Consider the following 21,072-nt stretch of genomic DNA (forward strand, 5'->3'; position numbering starts at 1 on the left):
TTTTATGCTATTGTAATTGCAGTGTAAATGTATCTGTGGAATATCTGAGCAGCATTAAACTGTCTGTGTAAATACATCTAAATGCCACTTCAGATGCAGCTTGAGTACCACTCCTAGAGTGCAAAGATGTTGATAAAGTATTTTGTTGATACTGATTTCATTTGAATGGCAATAGCCCTATAGTGTCTTACTTTTATAATTGCATTTATTCAAAAAAAAATATGAAGTTACATATATATAAATTTGATGTGTACATATAGTGAGGTTAGAAAATTTGCCCTTATAAAGTTTAAAAATGACTCTGGAAAACTATTTTAAAGAAATCACATCATTTAATGGAAACACTAGTTTAGGGAACAATGCTTACAATTAACTAGTAACTAGCATATTGGCTGTTTATTAGTACTTATAAAGCTTATGCTAATGGCTAATTCTGCATAACCTCATTTTAGATTCCTTAAAGGGTTACTCCACCCCAAAATGAAAAATTTGTCATTAATCACTTACCCCCATGTTGTTCAAAACCAGTAAAAGCTTTGTTCGTCTTCGGAACCCAATTTAAGATATTTTGGATGAGGCTTGTGACTGTCCCATTGACTGCTAAGTAACTTACACTGTCAAGGTACAGAAAAATGAGGAAAGACATCGTCAGAATAGTCCATCTGCCATCAGTGGTTCAATCGTAACGTTATGAAGCGTTGTAAATACTTTTTTTACACAAAGAAAACACAAATAACAACTTTATTCAAAAATTTGTCTCCTCTACCATAGTACCATTTTGGAGAATATCCACTGGACTGCGTACGCTATTCTGTGTCTATGATTTCTTTCATACTTTTCTGAACCTTGACAATGTAATTTCCTTGGCAGTAAATGGACAAGCCTCTCGGTTTTCATCCAAAATATCTTAAATTGTGTTCTGAAGATGAACTAAGCTTTTACGTGTTTGGAACGACATGGGGTAAGTGATTAATGACAAAATGTTTATTTTGGGGTGGAGTATCCCTTTAAACCTACCCCATACCTAAACTTTTTAACTACCTTATTAACTACTAATAAGCAGCAAATTAGGAGTTTACTGGAGAAAAAGTCAGAGAATTGGTCCCCAAACTAAAGTGTGACCTATATGACCATAAAATACAGAAACACATTTACAGAACCAGCACATGTACAGTACAAAGATTTAGTCTATCAGCTGTGTATGTGCTTAGGGTTAGGTTCATCAACATCTTAGTCTCTCTTCACTGCTTCTGCAGACAATCTCCAGAGCCGGTTTCTCAATTTTGATAGCTTGTTCCCCAAGCAGGCCAGAAAAGGGAGTGAGGATTTAATAGATTGCAGGCCTTAGAGAGCCAAGTGGAAAGTTTCGCTCATCTGTAGGGTGTCATTAATGCTCACACGTGAAGGGAGGGGCTCAACTTTAAACTGAAAGAACGAGTGCATCTTTGTGGAAAAAATATGGATGTTTGCTTCATGTGTTGCTGATGTGAGTTTGTTTCAGTGTGTACTTTCAGTAAAAGACAGAGTTTGAGCCTGACAACATTTTCTTCTCTTAACAGGCAACAGTCTTTGTTCCATGTGCTCTCTGCGTACTCTGTTTACAATACGGTAAGTGTGCAATCACATCCATTCTTAATGAAGAGAAGTTACGTAATTGCTCACTTTGTCTATTCTTGTCCACAGGAAGTGAGTTACTGTCAGGGCATGAGTCAGATTGCTGCCATACTGTTAATGTTCATGAATGAAGAAGATGCATTCTGGGCTTTGTCACAGCTCTTAACCAATCAGAAACATGCCATGCATGGTGAGCCCTCCTCATTTATTCTGCTTTTGGCTATGAGTTTTAATGTTTATTTAATTTCTTTTAACACAATATATGCTTCATGAGGCCATTTACGAGATAAGATACACTTCCAATTTAAATGTTTTGGGGTCGGTATTTTAAAGAAAGGCTACATTCAGTTTGATAAAAAAAATACAGTTAAAAAGTTAAATTGAGAAATATCATTACAATTTAAAAAACTGTTACACAATTTATTCATGTAATGGCAGCAGCCATTACTCCAGGCTTCAGTGTCACATGATCCTTCAGAAATCATTCTAATATGCTAATTTGCTGCTCAAGAAACTTTTCTTCTTATTATAAAAGTTGAAAACAGTCATGCTGATTCATTTTTTTTTCATGATTATTAGATGAATAGAACATTTAAAATATTTTTTTTAAGGATTTATTTGAAAAAAAATCTTTGTAACATTTGAAATGCCTTTACTGTCACTTTTAAACAGTTTATTAAAGTACTGATTTATTTCAAGACAAAAAGTCTTACCGAGTCCAGACTTTTTGAATGGTAGTGTACAGAACACTTGTGAATTTAACACAGGTTATTGTTGTAATTCTAGTATTGGGAAACACGTGACACTGACATTTTTAACCCATGACAGGATTCTTTGTTCCTGGATTTCCCAAACTTCAGCGTTTCCAAAACCACCACGACCAGATTCTCTCCAAACTTTTACCCAAACTAAAGAAGCATTTGGTAAGATTGCTGTGGCGCACACAAGACTGCAAAATGAACTCAGAACCTATAAGATTAGTTAAGTTACCGTAAATATAGCTATTAGCTTCATGCATGTCCATTTCTCTAATGCTGAGTTCTCTTCCCTTCTCATTCCTCAGGATAAGGAGCAGATGTCCAGTGGGATTTACAGCACGAAATGGTTCCTTCAATGTTTTATTGACAGGGTAAGTGTTTAATCTGAACAGATGCATTGTAACCAAACTGACAAGGGTGTTATTTAAGAAGTGATTAGTAGATAGGTATCAATCATGATCAATCATATGCTTAGCTTAGATCTCAAAGCCAAAGAAATGATACATCAACTGTGTGTTTTATAGTGTTGCTTCAGGTCACTGCAGACAATCCTAAAAGTGGTGATTCATGAGCTGAATGAAGGTGGAGTTTTGGCTTTCTTTGAATATAATTGTTGAGTCAGCTGTTCTGTAACTGTGATTATGTTCAACCATCGAGGGATGAAGCACTTCTGGATCTGCTCAAGTGTTTATATGAAGAGATGCTGGCAGTTAGACGTGCTCAGACTTGTTCAGCTAAAAACTTTATCTTGAGGTGTTGAGTGGACATTCAGGTTTATTCAGGCAGAGATTTTGACTTAGCGGGAACTGGGAATGGATGTCATCCGCAAAGCACCGATAAGAGTTTAATATAAAAGATCAGGTCTAGATACAGAAGAGTCTGAAGCCAAGCACTGATCATTGTAAGAGGCACCTTTAAGTAAAGAAACTGCTTATCTGGAGAAACTATAATATACAGTGTGACCGTCTCTGCTAGCTTTTTTTTCATTGGGTGTTTCTTCACATATAACACACTTTTCACACTCTCACTAGTTTATTTAAATAGACTAGGCATATACTGTATATATATATATATATATATATTAGGGGTGTAACAATACGCGTATTCGTATTGAACCGTTCGGTACGAGGCTTTCGGTTCGGTACGCGGTACGCATTATGGACCGAACGGTTCGTTGGACTAATTAATTATATTTGGAAAATAAAAATTGTTTTTGAAAAATAATGATATGCGTTCAACAAGGTAGCCCAATAACCCAAACGACGTAACAGGCAATGCCCCTGACACCCCCGAAGAAGAAAAAAACACCAACTTATGTTTATGTTAGGCTACTCAGTCAGGCGCTCGCTCACTCAGTAATACACGCTGAAGGCTCGTTGCAAAATGGCCAATGCGTTTAACAGACCAGAAATAGAAGATCCTCCAATAACCAACAGGTCTGGTGTTTGGGTGCACTTTGGATTCCCTGTAAGCTATAATGGTGATGGCAAGAGAGTGGTGAATAAAAAACAACAATATGTCGCAGGGTACACCAGCGGGAATAAAAAAAAAAAAAAACACCAGCGGGAATACTTGAAACATGTCAACTCATTTACGCCGACATCACCTTAGTGTGTCAGTATCTGGGAAAAGACGGAAAAAAGGAGAAACATACGCGCACCAACTATCCCCGCAGCATTTAGACAGACATTTCCAACGGATTCAAACAGGGCAAAAGACATCACCACGGCGATTGGTAGGCTACATTTATGTTATAGCCGCGGATATGAGACCTTACTATTTACCATTGATTCTATCATCATTATAGCTTACATTATAGCTTACAGGGAATCCAAAGTGCACCCAAACACCAGACCTGTTGGTTATTGGAGGATCTTCTATTTCTGGTCTGTTAAACGCATTAGCCATTTTGCAACGAGCCTTCAGCGCGTACTGAGTGAGCGAGCGCCTTACTCTGTAGTGGTAAACGTAGGTTTTAAGAACATGCTTAATGTAATTGAGCCCCGTTACAATATTCCTTCACGAGCCCATTTCAGACAGACCGTAATTCCTGCTTTGTTCCAAAAAACATAAGCCCTATAGAGAAGCAATTGAGTAAAAACACACTCAATATAAAGAGTTATAGAGTTCCATATAAAAAGTTACATCTTTGTATTTGTTCATAACTAATATAACATTTTCATTTTTTTTTATAAGGAGCTGTTTTTGTTTTATACAGTATGCTGCTAAGAAAACACTATAGAAGATGGGTAAAGAATAGCTCCATCATTGTTCAATGTAAAAAAAAAAAAAACATACTTTGTTAGTTTTAATAAATAAAACATTTTTTACAAATCAAGGAAATTTATCTGCCAATTTTTTCTTTTTGTTGTATCTAAAACGTACCGAACCGTGACACCAGTGTATCGTATCGAACCGAACCGTGAATTTTGTGAACCGCTACACCCCTAATGTCACGGCTTATGCTGCTGGAAGGAACACGGAGCCGAGGGATAAACAAAACAAGGATTTATTAAATAAAACATAAACAAGGTAAGTCGTAAATAACAGGTGGCAAGAGGCAAGTGGCAAGTAACAGGTGACAAGTAGACATTTAGACGAGTAGACCCGACAAAACAGAACTGCAAGGACAAGGCTAAAGTAGAAGGGATAATTGGGGAAACACAGGTGGATGGCATGACTAAATTAACAGGGACATGGAACACATGGGGAAATGAAGAGACACACCTGGAAACTAATCAAACCAGACACGGAAGACAGAAACTGGGTCACAGGGGCAAAAACACACAAAATGAGTCCAGGTGTGTGACAGTACTCCCCCCTCCCGGTAGGTGCGTCCTCGCACCGTAGAAACAACAAAGGGAGGCGTGGGTGGGAACTTGGGAGGAGGTTCCGGTGGAGGACAGCCTCCCAGGAGGGGGCCAGCAGACAGGGACTACAGAGGAAGGAGCCAAGGAGGAGATGACGGAGGGAGGAGCCAGGGAGGAGACAGGAAGGATGTGAAGCAGGAGGTACCCAGCAGGACCCAGGCCACAGCCATAACGGCCCAAGGTGGGGCCGACGGTGGAAGGAGCCATGGAGGAGGAATGGTCACTGACTCCAGGGACTCGACCCACGGCAACGGAGCAAGTGGAGGAGGAGCCCGAGGCGGAGACGGAGAGCCGAAGAGCCAGGGTGACGGGGAGGAGCCGGAGGTCCTAGGCGGAACAGATGGCTCTGGTGACTGACGCGGCGATGTGGATCCGGAAGGCCGCGGTGAGGCCAGAGTGACCGAGGACTGAGGTGTAGCCGAGGGGATGAAGGAGCCTGACGGAGCCGGAGGGACGGAGGGATGAGGCGAAGCCGGAGGAGTGGAGTCCCGAGGCATAGGATGGACGACGCCAGACCAAGGCGGAGCCGGAGGGACGAGGGAGCCAGGCAGAGCCTGCGGACTGCCGGGCCACGGCGGAGAGGAAGGAGCTAGGAGCCATGGTGGAGCCGACGGGTCAACGGGCCGAGGCGGAGTCCAGGCCTCAGAGGCTGGAGGCGGAGGTGAGGGAGACGCCGACCAAGGCGTCGCTGGAGGATGGCGGTCCCACTGAGCTCGCACCACAATGATGGTAGGCTGAGGGCGAGCAGAGGGGCAGCCAGACGACAGCGGAGGAGGAGGCAGGAGTGGGTGGGAGGGTGGGAATTTTGGAGGAGCAGGCATTGGAGTAAGCTCTGGGGCTGGAGCCCTTCCTGGGCTTAACGGAGGATCAGGAGCCCGTCCTGGGCTTAACGGAGGATCAGGAGCCCGTCCTGGGCTTAACGGGGGTTCAGGAGCCCGTCCTGGGCTTAACGGGGGTTCAGGAGCCCGTCCTGGGCTTAACGGGGGTTCAGGAGCCCGTCCTGGGCTTAACGGGGGTTCAGGAGCTCGTCCTCGGCTTAACGGGGGATCAGGAGCCCGTCCTGGGCTTAACGGAAGATCAGGAGCCCTTCCTGGGCTTAACGGGGGTTCAGGAGCCCGTCCTGGGCTTAACGGGGGTTCAGGAGCCCGTCCTCGGCTTAACGGGGGATCAGGAGCCCGTCCTGGGCTTAACGGAAGATCAGGAGCCCTTCCTGGGCTTAACGGGGGTTCAGGAGCCCGTCCTGGGCTTAACGGGGGTTCAGGAGCCCGTCCTGGGCTTAACGGGGGTTCAGGAGCCCGTCCTGGGCTTAACGGGGGAACAGGAGCCCGTCCTGGGCTTAACGGGGGAACAGGAGCCCGTCCTGGGCTTAACGGGGAATCAGGAGCCCTTCCTGGGCTTAACAGAGGATCAGGAGCCCGTCCTGGGCTTACAGGAGGATCAGGAGCCCGTCCTGGGCTTAACGGGGGAACAGGAGCCCGTCCTGGGCTTAACGGGGAATCAGGAGCCCTTCCTGGGCTTAACAGAGGATCAGGAGCCCGTCCTGGGCTTACAGGAGGATCAGGAGCCCGTCCTGGGCTTAACGGGGGAACAGGAGCCCGTCCTGGGCTTAACGGGGAATCAGGAGCCCTTCCTGGGCTTAACAGAGGATCAGGAGCCCGTCCTGGGCTTACAGGAGGATCAGGAGCCCGTCCTGGGCTTAACGGGGGAACAGGAGCCCGTCCTGGGCTTAACGGGGAATCAGGAGCCCTTCCTGGGCTTAACAGAGGATCAGGAGCCCGTCCTGGGCTTACAGGAGGATCAGGAGCCCGTCCTGGGCTTAACGGAAGATCAGGAGCCCTTCCTGGGCTTAACAGAGGATCAGGAGCCCGTCCTGGGCTTACAGGAGGATCTGGCATAGGTGCATTGGAAACCCCCTCATTTTGACCCAATTGGCGCTCCACGTTTTGCTCCCTCGTGGTGGGCAGTGTCGCCGGCTCTCGCACCTGGTCTGACGGGTTGCTCTCTGGCTCTCCATCATCGGTGGGCTCGGGCTTATGCCCCGTACCGCGGGGAGATTGTAGGCTGGGCTCTGGGTCCAGAGTGGACCTGGCGAGATCCTCCATTGGGCCGACCGTGAGAGGTGACCCATTTCTCACCAGATTCCACTCTATAAAGGCGGCGAAATCCTCCCGACAGCGCGTGGTCCGGGGTAGCTGGTGGCATTAGCTAGCCAGAGAAACCGTCTGGTATGGTCCTTGAGAGACAGTCCCTCCTGCTCCAGCAGGAGGAGGAGGTATTCGGGGCGATAGAGGGGATCCATGAAACACTACGGAAAGAAAAAAGACTGTGAAAAAAAACGGAAAACAAAACGGAGGGAAAACACGCAGTTTTTAACTTTTTCAGGTCGGGTCTTCTGTCACGGCTTATGCTGCTGGAAGGAACACGGAGCCGAGGGATAAACAAAACAAGGATTTATTAAATAAAACATAAACAAGGTAAGTCGTAAATAACAGGTGGCAAGAGGCAAGTAACAGGTGACAAGTAGACAAGTTGACATTTAGACGAGTAGACCCGACAAAACAGAACTGCAAGGACAAGGCTAAAGTAGAAGGGATAATTGGGGAAACACAGGTGGATGGCATGACTAAATTAACAGGGACATGGAACACATGGGGAAATGAAGAGACACACCTGGAAACTAATCAAACCAGACACGGAAGACAGAAACTGGGTCACAGGGGCAAAAACACACAAAATGAGTCCAGGTGTGTGACACCTAATATATATATATATATATATATATATATATATATATATATATATATATATATATATATTATATATATATAGGCCATCCAAAATTGTTATTTTTTTTTGTGTGTGAGAATGTTTTCATTTGTAATGTAAATTATGTATGTATGTCCACTGGGTTAGCTGAAAAATATAAATGCCAAAAATGAAAATTCTGATATTACTCATCTTCATGTCGCCCCAAACATGTATAGCTTTCTTTTTTTCTGTTTAACTCAAAAGAAGTTATTTTGAAAAATATAAATATTTTGAAATTCCCCCCATAAGTCATTAAGGTCCAAATGTTGTTTAGATCTCTACATTCTTTAAAAGGTCTTCTTCATACATAAGTAATTTATATGTTTTGTAAAATTAAAAATGTCTTTGTAATTGCTATTATATAATATAATTATAAATAAACTTAAATTATTCAGCCTTATTTTACCTATTTTTACATAATAATTAATATCTTTATTCATATTATTATACAGTATTAAAGGTATTGAATATATATATATATATATATATATATATATATATATATATATATATATATATATATATATATATATATATATATATATATATATATATATATATATAAATCCATAAAAAGTAAAAAGTGGTAAAATAAAGGATGAAGGCATGGTAAATAGTTTCCAGTAGTTTAAATAGTTTAAAAGTTCTTCTTCCTCACTCTTTCTTTGTCAGTAACTCTTGAAAGAGGGAGCAGTGTGCAATTAGCAGGCAGACAAGGGTGTTTCAATGTTTACTCTGCGCATACACACAATCCTGTGGGTTTGGCTGAGGAGGAAAGAGAGCAGACACTGTCAGCACTGCACAATTTTGTCCAGCTCAGTTTCAGAGCTGTGCTTGTGGCCTGGCAGCATTCTCGCTGAGGGACATTAGCTTTAGACCAGCAGAGGCCCTGGTTTAAATCTACAGTAGAAAATATTCTACACATTTATGTTTTCCTTTATGCTATGAGGACCTTTGTGCTGAGCAGTCGGTTTTAGTTTATCTACGGATTTGTCACCTTTTCCAGACCCCATTCACTCTGACCTTACGTCTGTGGGACATCTTCATCCTAGAGGGTGAGAAAGTTCTGACAGCCATGGCTTACACCATCCTTCAGCTCCACAAAAGTGAGTTCCTCTTTTTACAATACTGAAATTAACAATAATTTAATCCAATAATTTATTAAATCTACACCATGTATAATGACAGCCTCATAGTGCCGTTTAACTCAAAAGCTAATAGGCTTGATTGCCTTGGCATAAATGAAACCCTCTCAGCACATTATAGAAATCTATTGACTTTAGATTCTTCAGTGTAAAAATCACTAACTGAAGTTGATCATGTTCAGAACGACTGCTTAAGATGTCTCTGGAGGACCTGAGAGAGTTCCTGCAGGAGAAGATAGGAGAGTCCATCTACCTCAATGATGACATTGTCATAGAGCAACTTAAGGTTTCCATGTCTGAACTTCACAAAATGAAGCTTGACCTCCCTCCACCAGGTTCAGCCATTTTATTTGCATGATACTGTATGTTACTAAATGAAGCTGTATGCTTGTGAATTCTTCAGTCATTTAGGAAATCTCACTGTGAATCATTCTATGAAACAGCCCTTTTGTATCCCACATATGCATATGAAATTACTTAAATATTTTTTTTATTTTAGTTGACATAATTTTATAAGATAATATCGAATGATACAATACCTTTTTTTAAGGAATACTTTTATTCAACAAGGACACATTCGATCAAAAGTAACAGTAATGACATTTATAATGTTACAAAAGATTTTAATTTTTAAATACATGATGTTATTTGTAGCTTACTATGAATCCTGAAAAAAAAACTAGCTCAACTGTTTTCACTGTTAATAATAGTTTCCCATGCACCAAAATCAGCATAATATAATGATTTCTGAAGAATCGTGTGAGACTGGAGTAATGGCTGCTAAAAAGTCAGTTTTGCATGAAAGGGATAAATTATGTTTTAAAACATAATAATAGAAAACAGTTATTTCAAATTGCAATAATATTTCACAATAATACTATTAATTTTATTTTTATTTTTTCAAATAATTTGATAAACATTAGAGACTTCTTGCTATTAAATTCTCTTTCTTATAAACATATATTATTATACAACAGAAGTGTCAAATTAACTGTCGTACCTTTCTTAAGACAAGGCATAAACATATCACAACATTATTAAAATGCAGTATTTTTTGTGATAGCAATTTATTAACAACAAATTGTTTACCTAATAAACTTGTTCTGAAATTAATTCTAAAATCAAGTCCAAAGAGCACCTGTGTCATAGAATGGCCAATTATAGTTGATCATTTTAACAGTAAAATACTCATTATTTCATTACTCATACTGTATATTTAAATATTAAAACATGTGCAGTGCTCCATCCACCTCAAAGCATAAATTATATATTTTTGGCCACAGCTAATGAGTTCATGTAAGGTCACCTACATTCTCAGTCCAGTCGAATTCATTATTTCTGTATTCACAGCTAAGCCTGATGAGTTTCCACGGAAGCCTCTGGGTCTGGAGCTGCCTGTAGCTCTGACTCCGGTCAAACGCCCCAAACCGAGCCCCTCAAAAGATACGCCCAACAAAGCCCAGCTCATCAAACGGCCACCTGCCTTTCTGCTCATCTCTCTACAGCAGGAGTCCATCACGCTGGATGACAGCCTTTCACAGGAAAAGAAGCCTTACAAAGACGGAGGGACTGACAGCATGTCTCCCCTCCCCTCACCCGACCCCATTCTAGTGCACAGCCAGATTCCCCTCACACCTGATGGAATGATAGGAACCCCTGAGGACGGCGGAGAATGGCCTCCTCCATATGAACCTCCTGGACCTGAGCTTAATGAGACCCACAACCAACGAGAGATGTATGACCCCACTTCACCTCCAATTGAGGATGATAAGAAGCCTTCACAAACATCTCAGAACTTCGAGCAGGACACTTCAGAGACAGCAGGAGGCAGTGTGGCGGGTGATTTACCCTCACACAATTTCAAATCTGTTTCAATGCAGCCTTTTGGTGTTTCCAGTTCTGAAAATTATGGGGATGTTGAAAGTCAAAATATGGACAGTTTTTCAGGGAGACTCTCCATATCATGTGAGATCTCCTCAACAGCGCGTGAGCTGTCGGAGTTACCTGCCAAACGAATCCCCACAGTGCATTCAGACCCTCTGTTTCAGCACCCACCTCATTCCAGCCGGCACATGCCCAAATCAGAGACATTTTAAGCTGCCAACTGACTTTTATTAAAGCTGCCTGTCGCATATGACAGAGATAAAGTTTTCATAACAAAAGTGAGCTGGCTCACTGCTTAATACACAACTCCGCTCATAAGCCAATTGTTTTATGAACAACTGCCTTGCAACTTTCCTCTCACACTCTTCGGGTTTGTACAGGACCGCCACTCAATTACACCACAACACCACTGATGTCTTTGCAATTTCTGTCTCCAAATTTAATGAAAAGGTGATAGCTGTAATGAAAAGATATGTTTTGAACCACGCTATGCAATGTGACTGATTTTCATTAAAGCAATTTTCCACATTCAAATTCAAATCAACCATCAGTTAATATGCTATGGCTTGACAGAATATTGTAATTATTTGTTAATATCACAAACCACTCCGTGTTAAATAATACAGTAGCTTATCCTTTCTGATTAGAAGGTAGAGAGATGTAGTCTGTGGTAATTTGAATGGTCATGATCAAAGTAGGCTCCGTTTGTGATGTGAATTGTTTATTGATACCAGCTTTATGGTAGGATGCCAAATTTGTCTACAAGCAAATATTTATTATTCTGACAGAAAAAAAATCACATAATAGTTTAATGGAATCTGTCAGAGTAAGTTTGTCTCAAAATGATTTGGCACAGTTTCATTGAGACAGCTGCAGTGTCTTTGTGATTTAACTTCCCAGCTGATGGCAATATTAAACATGGCTTTTAATAAGATTAAACAATATTTTTCTGGTTGATTCTAAACACAACCTTCTGTACATTTGGTATTTGTACTTGTTTTTCATTTCTGTAAACATTTTGTACATTTAGATTTTTTGAGTATTTTATTTTAATGCTTATCCTAATGCTGTATTTGTATAAATTACTTAAATATCAGATTTGCTTTCTGATGGCCGCATCTAGCATAGGTTTACTTTTTATAAACAGTTAACTGGTCTTAGAAAGCTGTGTCTAGGCCGTGCTTCAGGTTTACAATTTCAACTGGTTTGACAGATTCTGCTTTGAGGTTACATGCAAATTGTTTTGCCAAACCATGATTTTATTACTATGTGTAAACCAGTACAATTTTAATCTAAAAGAGAATAGCTTAGAAACAGTGAAAATAAGTATTCTTAACAGGTAATTATAAATTAATTACTTAACACATCTTTAAACAGGTTATCTAGGCATGTTTTCAAGCACTTTTATTGTCTCTCAGAATAACAGTGTAAACTCTAAGTTGAGCACTGTATTGCTATTATGCCATTGTATTAAGACATTGATGGTTTTAAATTCTGTTACAGTATGGACTCTGTCAGATGCCTCTGTAATGTCATGGTTATCATTGCAGTATTTGAGTTATGGACAGTGTATATTCCTTTTTAAGGAGTTTTGAGAACTCCAACCAAAAGGCTTTGGTTTTATTCAGTATGTATATAGTAAATATGGGCTATACCTATTTACATTGTTATTCTATGTTTAAATTAGATTTGCATAAATAGAAGTTTTCTAATCTTCCTTGGACTGTGCAGATTTATTTAGAAATACATAAGACACAACAAATCAAGGCAATGCTCCGTGTGACCACAAGAGGGCTCTGTATACACACCGTTTGTTTTCAATAGATCTTTTCTGATTCGCTATCGTTCGCACTTCACGCCACGTTTAAGTTCCTTGTCATATTCTCAACTAAAGTTCTTATGATTCAACATTTGTATTTTGTAATGGGAAAGTCTTCTGGTTAGCTATAGAACAGCAATGATTTAGATTTCTTTCTCAGTGAGAACACACAAGAGATTCAACATTCAGTGGGATATTTGCTAGCATCATCAGACTACCTGTATCTTTCATGTTTGTTTCCTGCTCTCGGCAGGACACAGAAAATTCTTCTGGTAGAGATTTAGGCATGGTTTAAAACTGAAACTGCTGTAAATAGCATCATGCCTACATGCTTAAAACAGACTTAAACATATAAAGAGATAGTCTATTCATTTATATAAATTCTAAGATGAACAAACTTGGTTAACACCTTATTTTGATGGTCCCTTTTGAACATTTTGTTGACAAAAAGTAATGTTGCACCTACAGTAACTCTCATCAGAGTATTAGTAGACTGTTTGCTTAATATCTGCTAACGCTTTATTGTCATGGTCTCCCAACAGACATTGTACTGACTATAAATTACTTTGCAAGTACATGTCAACTTATTCTAACCCTACCAGTCTACTAATGCTCTACTAATACTCTAATTAGAGTTAGTAGACATGTAGGTGCAACGTTACTTATAGTCAACAGAATGTGTTAAAGGGACCATCAAAATAAAGTGAAACCCAAATCTGTGATTAGGATACTGTATATATTGTACACAATAAGACTGTATGATTTGTTATATCTAAGAAGGTTATTACAGTCTTACAATTAATATTTTCATAAAAATAACTGCTATATTTTTAATTTGGAATCGGTCAATTTTAGTGATGATGTGAATTATCTAAAATGATCTGAAATACACCATTTTATTCATGCACTTTAAATACCACATATTTATAAATAAAATATATTCATAAATAAATATTTCAGCCTGTTATGCAGGGATAATTTATTCATAGTTTAGTAATACAATGAATACGCATATGTTTGATGTAAGTTAATGACAAAAAAAAAAAAATATATATATATATATATATATATATATATATACATATTTAAGTGTTTCAGTTAAAACCAAGATCTGACTCAAGAATTTAGATTTTCGACATATAATGAAGTTATGCTTACATTATAAAAAATTACATTATAAAAAAAATAATAATATGGTATCAAAAACGATCACCTGATTAAAAGTATTCAAGTTAATATTAGAAGACTGTTATGTATTTGCCCACAACAGTGTGGATACTTTTATAAACTGTACCTAATGTTTTATAGCCCAAATCATTACATAAATGACTTATTTCTCTAATGAACAGCAGTGTCTGAAGGAAGCATAACTCACTTGGCCTCTGCACTAATTTTCAGAGCCATTAGGATACTGACTCATTAGTAATGCGTCTAAACTAGTGTAGCGTCCTTTATGAGCTTGTTCGTTGTAAACGTAAGTGTAAAGTGTATGAAGGAGCATTCAGCACTGTGGCTGTGCACACAGAAAGGTAACAGCTCCCTCTATCCGTCAGATGAAGACCAGGATGTTACCCTGGAATGCGGTCGGACAAGTGCGTTGATGCTGCTTGCTGAGGAAAATATTTCAGTTTTCTTTCATAGACGAGAACACCAACACACAAAGGACTTAAGACTAATTAAAATCACTCAACACAAGCATTTAAGATGGCACCACACGATGTTTGCAGTCTTTTTTTTCGTCTGTGAAACAGCTCGTGAATACCAGCGCGAGAGACACGAGACAAAACCAGAAAACAGCGATGCTTCATTTCTGTTATTTGTCTTCTTCGCTCTTTTGCAATAAACAAGAGTCCAAAACGTGAAAAACAAATCGATTAACTCTTCCACTGTCTGCTTATCACATAACAGGCTTGAAATAAGGATTTGGACAAAACTCTTATGGCAGTAACGGGACTTTAAGAGGAAAGCCTCTGTTTATGAAGAAATATCGAAAAGGAAATGAATGTGTACAGTAAGTTTGACGGACGCATCACCAAACCCGTCATTCTTTGGTAATGTGTGTGTGTTTTCCTGTATTGATACTTCTAATAACAGAAATGATGAGCTGCCCCTCTTGTTATACCAAATATTGTTCTGGATGGACTCTGGAAGTGAGCAGTCAAGATAGACACAGGACAGCGCAACATCAGCCAGTTAGACATAACACCATAACATAACACCAATTAGACATGCCAGTTTTACCTGTGACATTTATGAGGAATTTAGGCTACATGTACAGTCGTGGCCAAAAGTTTTGAGAATTACATAAATATTGGAAATGGGAAAAGTTGCTGCTTAAGTTTTTATAATAGCAATTTGCATATACTCCAGAATGTTATGAAGTGTGATCAGATGAATTGCATAGTCCTTCTTTGCCGTGAAAATTAACTTAATCCCAAAAAAACCTTTCCACTGCATTTCATTGCTGTCATTAAAGGACCTGCTGAGATCATTTCAGTAATCGTCTTGTTAACTCAGGTGAGAATGTTGACGAGCACAAGGCTGGAGATCATTATGTCAGGCTGATTGGGTTAGAATGGCAGAATTGAAATGTTAAAAGGAGGGTGATGCTTGAAATCATTGTTCTTCCATTGTTAACCATGGTAACCTGCAAAGAAACGCGTGCAGCCATCATTGAGTTGCATAAAAATGGCTTCAAAGGCAAGGATATTGTGGCTACTAAATTTGCACCTAAATCAACAATTTATAGGATCATCAAGAACTTCAAGGAAAGAGGTTCAATTCTTGTAAAGAAGGCTTCAGGGCGTCCAAGAAAGTCCAGCAAGCGCCAGGATCGTCTCCTAAAGAGGATTCAGCTGCGGGATCGGAGTGCCACCAGTGCAGATAGCTTGCTCAGGAATGGCAGCAGGCAGGTGTGAGCGCATCTGCACGCACAGTGAGGCCAAGACTTTTGGAAGATGGCCTGGTGTCAAGAAGGGCAGCAAAGAAGCCACTTCTCTCCAAAAAAAACATCAGGGACAGATTGATCTTCTGCAGAAAGTATAGTGAATGGACTGCTGAGGACTGGGGCAAAGTCATATTCTCAGATGAAGCCCCTTTCCGATTGTTTGGGGCATCTGGAAAAAGGCTTGTCCGGAGAAGAAAAGGTGAGCGCTACCATCAGTCCTGTGTCATGCCAACAGTAAAGCATCCTGACACCATTCATGTGTGGGGTTGCTTCTCATCCAAGGGAGTGGGCTCACTCACAATTCTGCCCAAAAACACAGCGATGAATAAAGAATGGTACCAAAACACCCTCCAACAGCAACTTCTTCCAACAATCCAACAACTGTTTGGTGAAGAACAATGCATTTTCCAGCACGATGGAGCACCGTGCCATAAGGCAAAAGTGATAACTAAGTGGCTCGGGGACCAGAATGTTGAAATTTTGGGTCCATGGCCTAGAAACTCCCCAGATCTTAATCCCATTGAGAACTTGTGGTCAATCCTCAAGAGGCGGTTGGACAAACCAAAACCCACTAATTCTGACAAACTCCAAGAAGTGATTATGAAAGAATGGGTTGCTATCAGTCAGGATTTGGCCCAGAAGATTGAGAGCATGCCCAGTCGAATTGCAGAGGTCCTGAAAAAGAAGGGCCAACATACTGACAAATACTGACTCTTTGCATAAATGTCATGTAATTGTCGATAAAAGCCTTTGAAACGTATGAAGTGCTTGTAATTATATTTCAGTACATCACAGAAACAACTGAAACAAAGATCTAAAAGCAGTTTAGCAGCAAACTTTTTGAAAACTAATATTTATGTAATTCTCAAAACTTTTGGCCACGACTGTAGGTGTGAAAATGTCATTCATAAAAAAATAGACTACCCTTCAGTATACAGCAGACTCTGAAGTTTAGAATATCATTGTTGAAAGATATGCTCACCAAGAAATCAGTTTTAGGTGTTCATTAGAAAGTCTGAATCTGTTCTGGAAACTGTTATCAGTATTGTGAGTGTGAAACATCATTTCAATATCTTCTAGCTGTACAAAGATCAGTGCTGAAGGGGCACAAGTCTGACTTTTCCACCGAGTTGGTGATGTTGCTGTGATGAGGATGCGCTTTCCTCTGAGGAAGATCCGCAAGCAGTTCAAACTCCTTCTGCTGCTTGTTTTGCTTATGTTTGCCATTGGGTTCACGTATCTTCACATCAACCAAGGCAAAGCCATCAAACTTCACTTCAACTATGGGAAAGGTCAGTATTAATGTAACTGCACTATAGCCTTGAATGGAGCATGGCACATTTCTCATCGAAGGACTGTAATGTCTACTGAAGCCTTAATAAACATATCTCTGATAGCTTTAAATGGGATTATGCACAAATATTCAATTGTGCGAAGTTGACTGTGAAAATAAGACCATTCTTGCATATAAATTTTTTCTTTCTATTTGGTTTCAGAAGCAGGTTAATGAGCAAAGCAGTGCAAAGCAGTGGTAAAGTGTACGATCTAAATTATGATTTTTCCTTTAGGTTAAAGTTTAATTATCACTTATTTCTGCCCAGCTGACTGCTAATTATTACTAAACTAATTTGTTTTCTGGTTTGTACAGCCATTAGTACTCCAGATAAGACTCAAAGCGGCTCTGTGCAAAGATGATTTACCTTTATGCTTTTTGAAGAGGAATTAAGTCTAACCCACTGGCACAATTTGATGAATGGTACCAATTCAGTGACAAGAGTTCCCCTTCCTTTAATTACTGTCAGGAATAATCACTTACCACACACAATTCTAAGAGAACAAGTGGCCTTTACACATTTTCCTGATACACCTGGTAGTGTGTGCACGCACTGGAGAGGTTGATGTAAAATGCTTTTTACTTGTCCACAGTGTTATTCATACAGTAGATAATATGCATAAAATATCTACTATATAGTTAGAAATAATGCATTTCAGTACTCAGAGATTTTTATCTAGCTCATATGATGTGACTATTCTTCTCTCGACTGAATTAACATCTTGGTAACATCTGAATTAGCATAAAGGTATTTAGATGTTAATTCCACTGCCTTAACCTTGAAAAAAAGTCTCACATTTATAATATACCAACAACAGTATTTAGATGTTAATTCCAATGTTCAGTTTAATACAGATGTTGAACTGGACAAGTTATGATATGCTGGTTATCAAATAATCAGCACATTCACTAATTAATAAACTTAATAAAAAGCTCAGCTAAGTTTGCATGACCAAAGACCACACCCATATCCTCTCTAATGCCTCTCTAATACCTCATGTTTGCTCTGAGGAAATTTTCTTACTTCTAATTTAGCTTTGTAGTCCAACTAAATTAGATTTTTTTAAATCATTGCCTCTAACTTTTACCTTGAGGCTCTATGTCCTTTGTTAGAGGTGAAGTAATGGTTTCAGATTAGGTGATTAACCATGACTGTATTTGAGAGAGGAATACATTTGTATATTTCTAATTATAGCATAAAGGCTCTAGGTTTTCTCCCCTTTGGTTTTCCACTGATTAAGATTTAAAAATGGATGGTAGTTGCTGTGAATTGTGTGGCAGAAGTTGACAGGGAGAGAAATTAGGGGTGCAGACTCTTTTATCCAATAGGTTAATGAAATTTGTTTTAAGCTACTCGCAACACACAAGTTTATGCAAATGTGTGTTTTGGACATATGCCACTTGTTATCTCAAGTGAGACATTCTATAGATGGGAAGTAAGAGCTGAGCTCTCAAATCTCTGTGGACAAAGGTCTTTTGGAGACACAATTGTTGTCACACTGAAATACTGTAAATGTTAAATAAAAATGACCAAATATAAGTTATGTAATTAGGACATAAGGTACATCACTTAAATTATTCACCTCAACAAGCAGTATAGTGGTCTGAATTGCATTTATATGGTGCATCTTCAATGTGCCTCTTTTCCTCAGCGTGAGAGATCCTGCATTTGTGTTTAGGTGACTGAACAGTTTGTTGTCTGTAGACTTGGCTCGGGACAAGGACATATGGAGCAGGTGGTGGTCCACTCAGCACCAAGACAGGAAGATCATAAAACATTCAGATTTTGATGAGCATGCTGCCAGTCAGAGAATCCAGGCAGAAGCACATTTTGAAATATGAAATATGTTTCTAGATGACTAGTTTAAAGAGACACTGGAAATATTTTCTTTCTTGCAGTTACTCTTAGCTCATTTATAGAGATGCTGCTGGGTAGATTACTTACAAATTGTAGTCTATTACTGAATACAGATTACAATTTACCAAGCTGACTGCTCACAAAAAACTCACAGATCATGTTTACATGCCATTTTAAGTCTTTTGATGTAACAAGGTGATTATTATATCCAGGGTTGACAACTCTCACGCATCTGGCGTGACACTCACGCTTGGACTTCAGCATGAGATTGATGCTGAAAGCGTGAGTGTCATGCCAGATGCGTGAGAGTTGGTATAACCTATAACCCTGTTATATCGAAGTGTGAGTTGTTAACTTTTTAGCTAGTCTTCCCATTAACACCATAATACTATTCATTCAGACTGATTTGTGGTTTGTGAACGCAGAACTCACACAAACACAGAAGTCAGGATTTATTGCATGAACCAATCACAGCCAAACATAACCAGTCATTTCCAATCATATTGCGATCGAGGCATTGTCTCCTCTCATGTGACTTTCCCACATTCATTCTCAATTACCCCCCAGGTGTCACAAACCCAGGCTATGAGACACAGAGGTAGAGGTCAAACAAAGGTTTTTATTGATTCTGGGTATGAAGGTAGATCTGGAACATGTAAACGGGAGACTGCATCTGCCTTGGGGTTTTGGTTTTGGGGACGGTGATGAATTTAAATTTAAAAAAGATAAAAAATAAAAAATAAACTTTTTTTATGTTCAATATTATGTGGTATATCAATCAAACACAGTATCTGCGATGGATAAATGTACAAGTATTGTCATTATTTATTATAGATTGTGATATAGATTTATTTCATGCCATAAACAGTCTTTTATTCAAAAAACAAAAAAACAAAAACAAAACTGAAATGTGGTTATCTGAACTGAAACAAATTTAGTATGAGATGAACCTCGACAAGTTGCACATCGAAAATTCCTTAAAAAAATTAGCATATAATTTGCATGCATCCTAAAACACAACAGTTTCTTTTTTTATTTTAAATATAATTCTGTGAAATGTCTTGAGAGTGGCATTGCACATGTATGCACATGCACATATAAAGTTCAGACTGATACTGCTAAGCAAAGCATACATGTTTAAGGGCCTGATCCTCAAAATTATTAGCTTTAGCTGTTATCACCTCAGTCCCAAATAACCACTTAAAATGAGTTGTTGCATTATCACATCTGTTTTATTTCAATGAAGTACAAAGTGTTTTGCATCTAGCTGATTTAATTGGTCCCACAGAATCAATTGCAGTCTAATATTCACAGAGCTGGTCTTTCTTTGTTCTCTCTTTTTTACTTTTAGACCTGCGGCTGGTCCCATCTGGATTGTGAGTATATGGGTTGAGGACAGTGAAGCAGTATTTATTCTGGTTACATTTTACTTATTTATTTGCTTTTGACCAAATGAATTAACTCATTGGTTGCATGTGTGAGTGATTAAGATAATAAATCTGGTTGTTTTGTATTTGAAGTTAAAGCCTACAGCACTAAAATCACTGAATTATTTTGTGTGGCTTTTTGGATGTACTGCAGCTCCCAGTGGCAGTTACAAATCACAATATTTCAGGCAACGGATGAGGGACTGGACAGTGTGTTTTCTCTGTAGGAGATCACTCTCCTCATCCCTTTCATTTAATCTCCCTTTCTATGTCTCTCTCTCTATGCACACCTGCTTTATGTTTGTGTGTGTGTATACCCATTTTGAAAGTGCAGGTGCATTATGATATAAATACATTATATAAGAAAATCTTTTATCTTAAATAAGTTAATCAAGGAAAGCTTGTTACACATTGACTTGTGGTTTAAAAAGACACTTAATGTGCAGTAATATTATTGATTTGACGGAACTGACACTATGTATTGAGCTGAATGATGACACTGTTGTCTTCTGTAGAGCTGCTTTATCCATTTCATTGGCAAATTTTATAACATCAGCTCTAATACCGAATTGAATCAGTATCAAACCGACTTAAGTTGAATTGCAATAT

At 39.2% G+C, this 21,072-nt stretch overlaps 1 protein-coding gene across 1 annotated transcript in view; it reads left to right on the forward strand.

Moving 5' to 3' along the window:
• The window catches only part of LOC132108139 (USP6 N-terminal-like protein), a 42,926-nt gene extending 31,036 nt beyond the window's left edge, over positions 1 to 11,890 (forward strand). Inside the window, exons 8-14 of the mRNA XM_059514713.1 lie at positions 1,560 to 1,608; positions 1,684 to 1,804; positions 2,443 to 2,537; positions 2,678 to 2,743; positions 9,057 to 9,156; positions 9,378 to 9,530; positions 10,546 to 11,890. Coding sequence (XP_059370696.1) covers positions 1,560 to 1,608; positions 1,684 to 1,804; positions 2,443 to 2,537; positions 2,678 to 2,743; positions 9,057 to 9,156; positions 9,378 to 9,530; positions 10,546 to 11,291 — 1,330 coding nt within the window. The 3' untranslated portion in view covers positions 11,292 to 11,890. The remainder of the gene's footprint in view (positions 1 to 1,559; positions 1,609 to 1,683; positions 1,805 to 2,442; positions 2,538 to 2,677; positions 2,744 to 9,056; positions 9,157 to 9,377; positions 9,531 to 10,545) is intronic.
• The last annotated feature ends 9,182 nt before the right edge of the window (positions 11,891 to 21,072 follow it).

This window comes from Carassius carassius, chromosome 2 (assembly GCF_963082965.1).
Source record: "Carassius carassius chromosome 2, fCarCar2.1, whole genome shotgun sequence".
NCBI classification, from domain to species: Eukaryota; Metazoa; Chordata; class Actinopteri; order Cypriniformes; family Cyprinidae; genus Carassius; species Carassius carassius.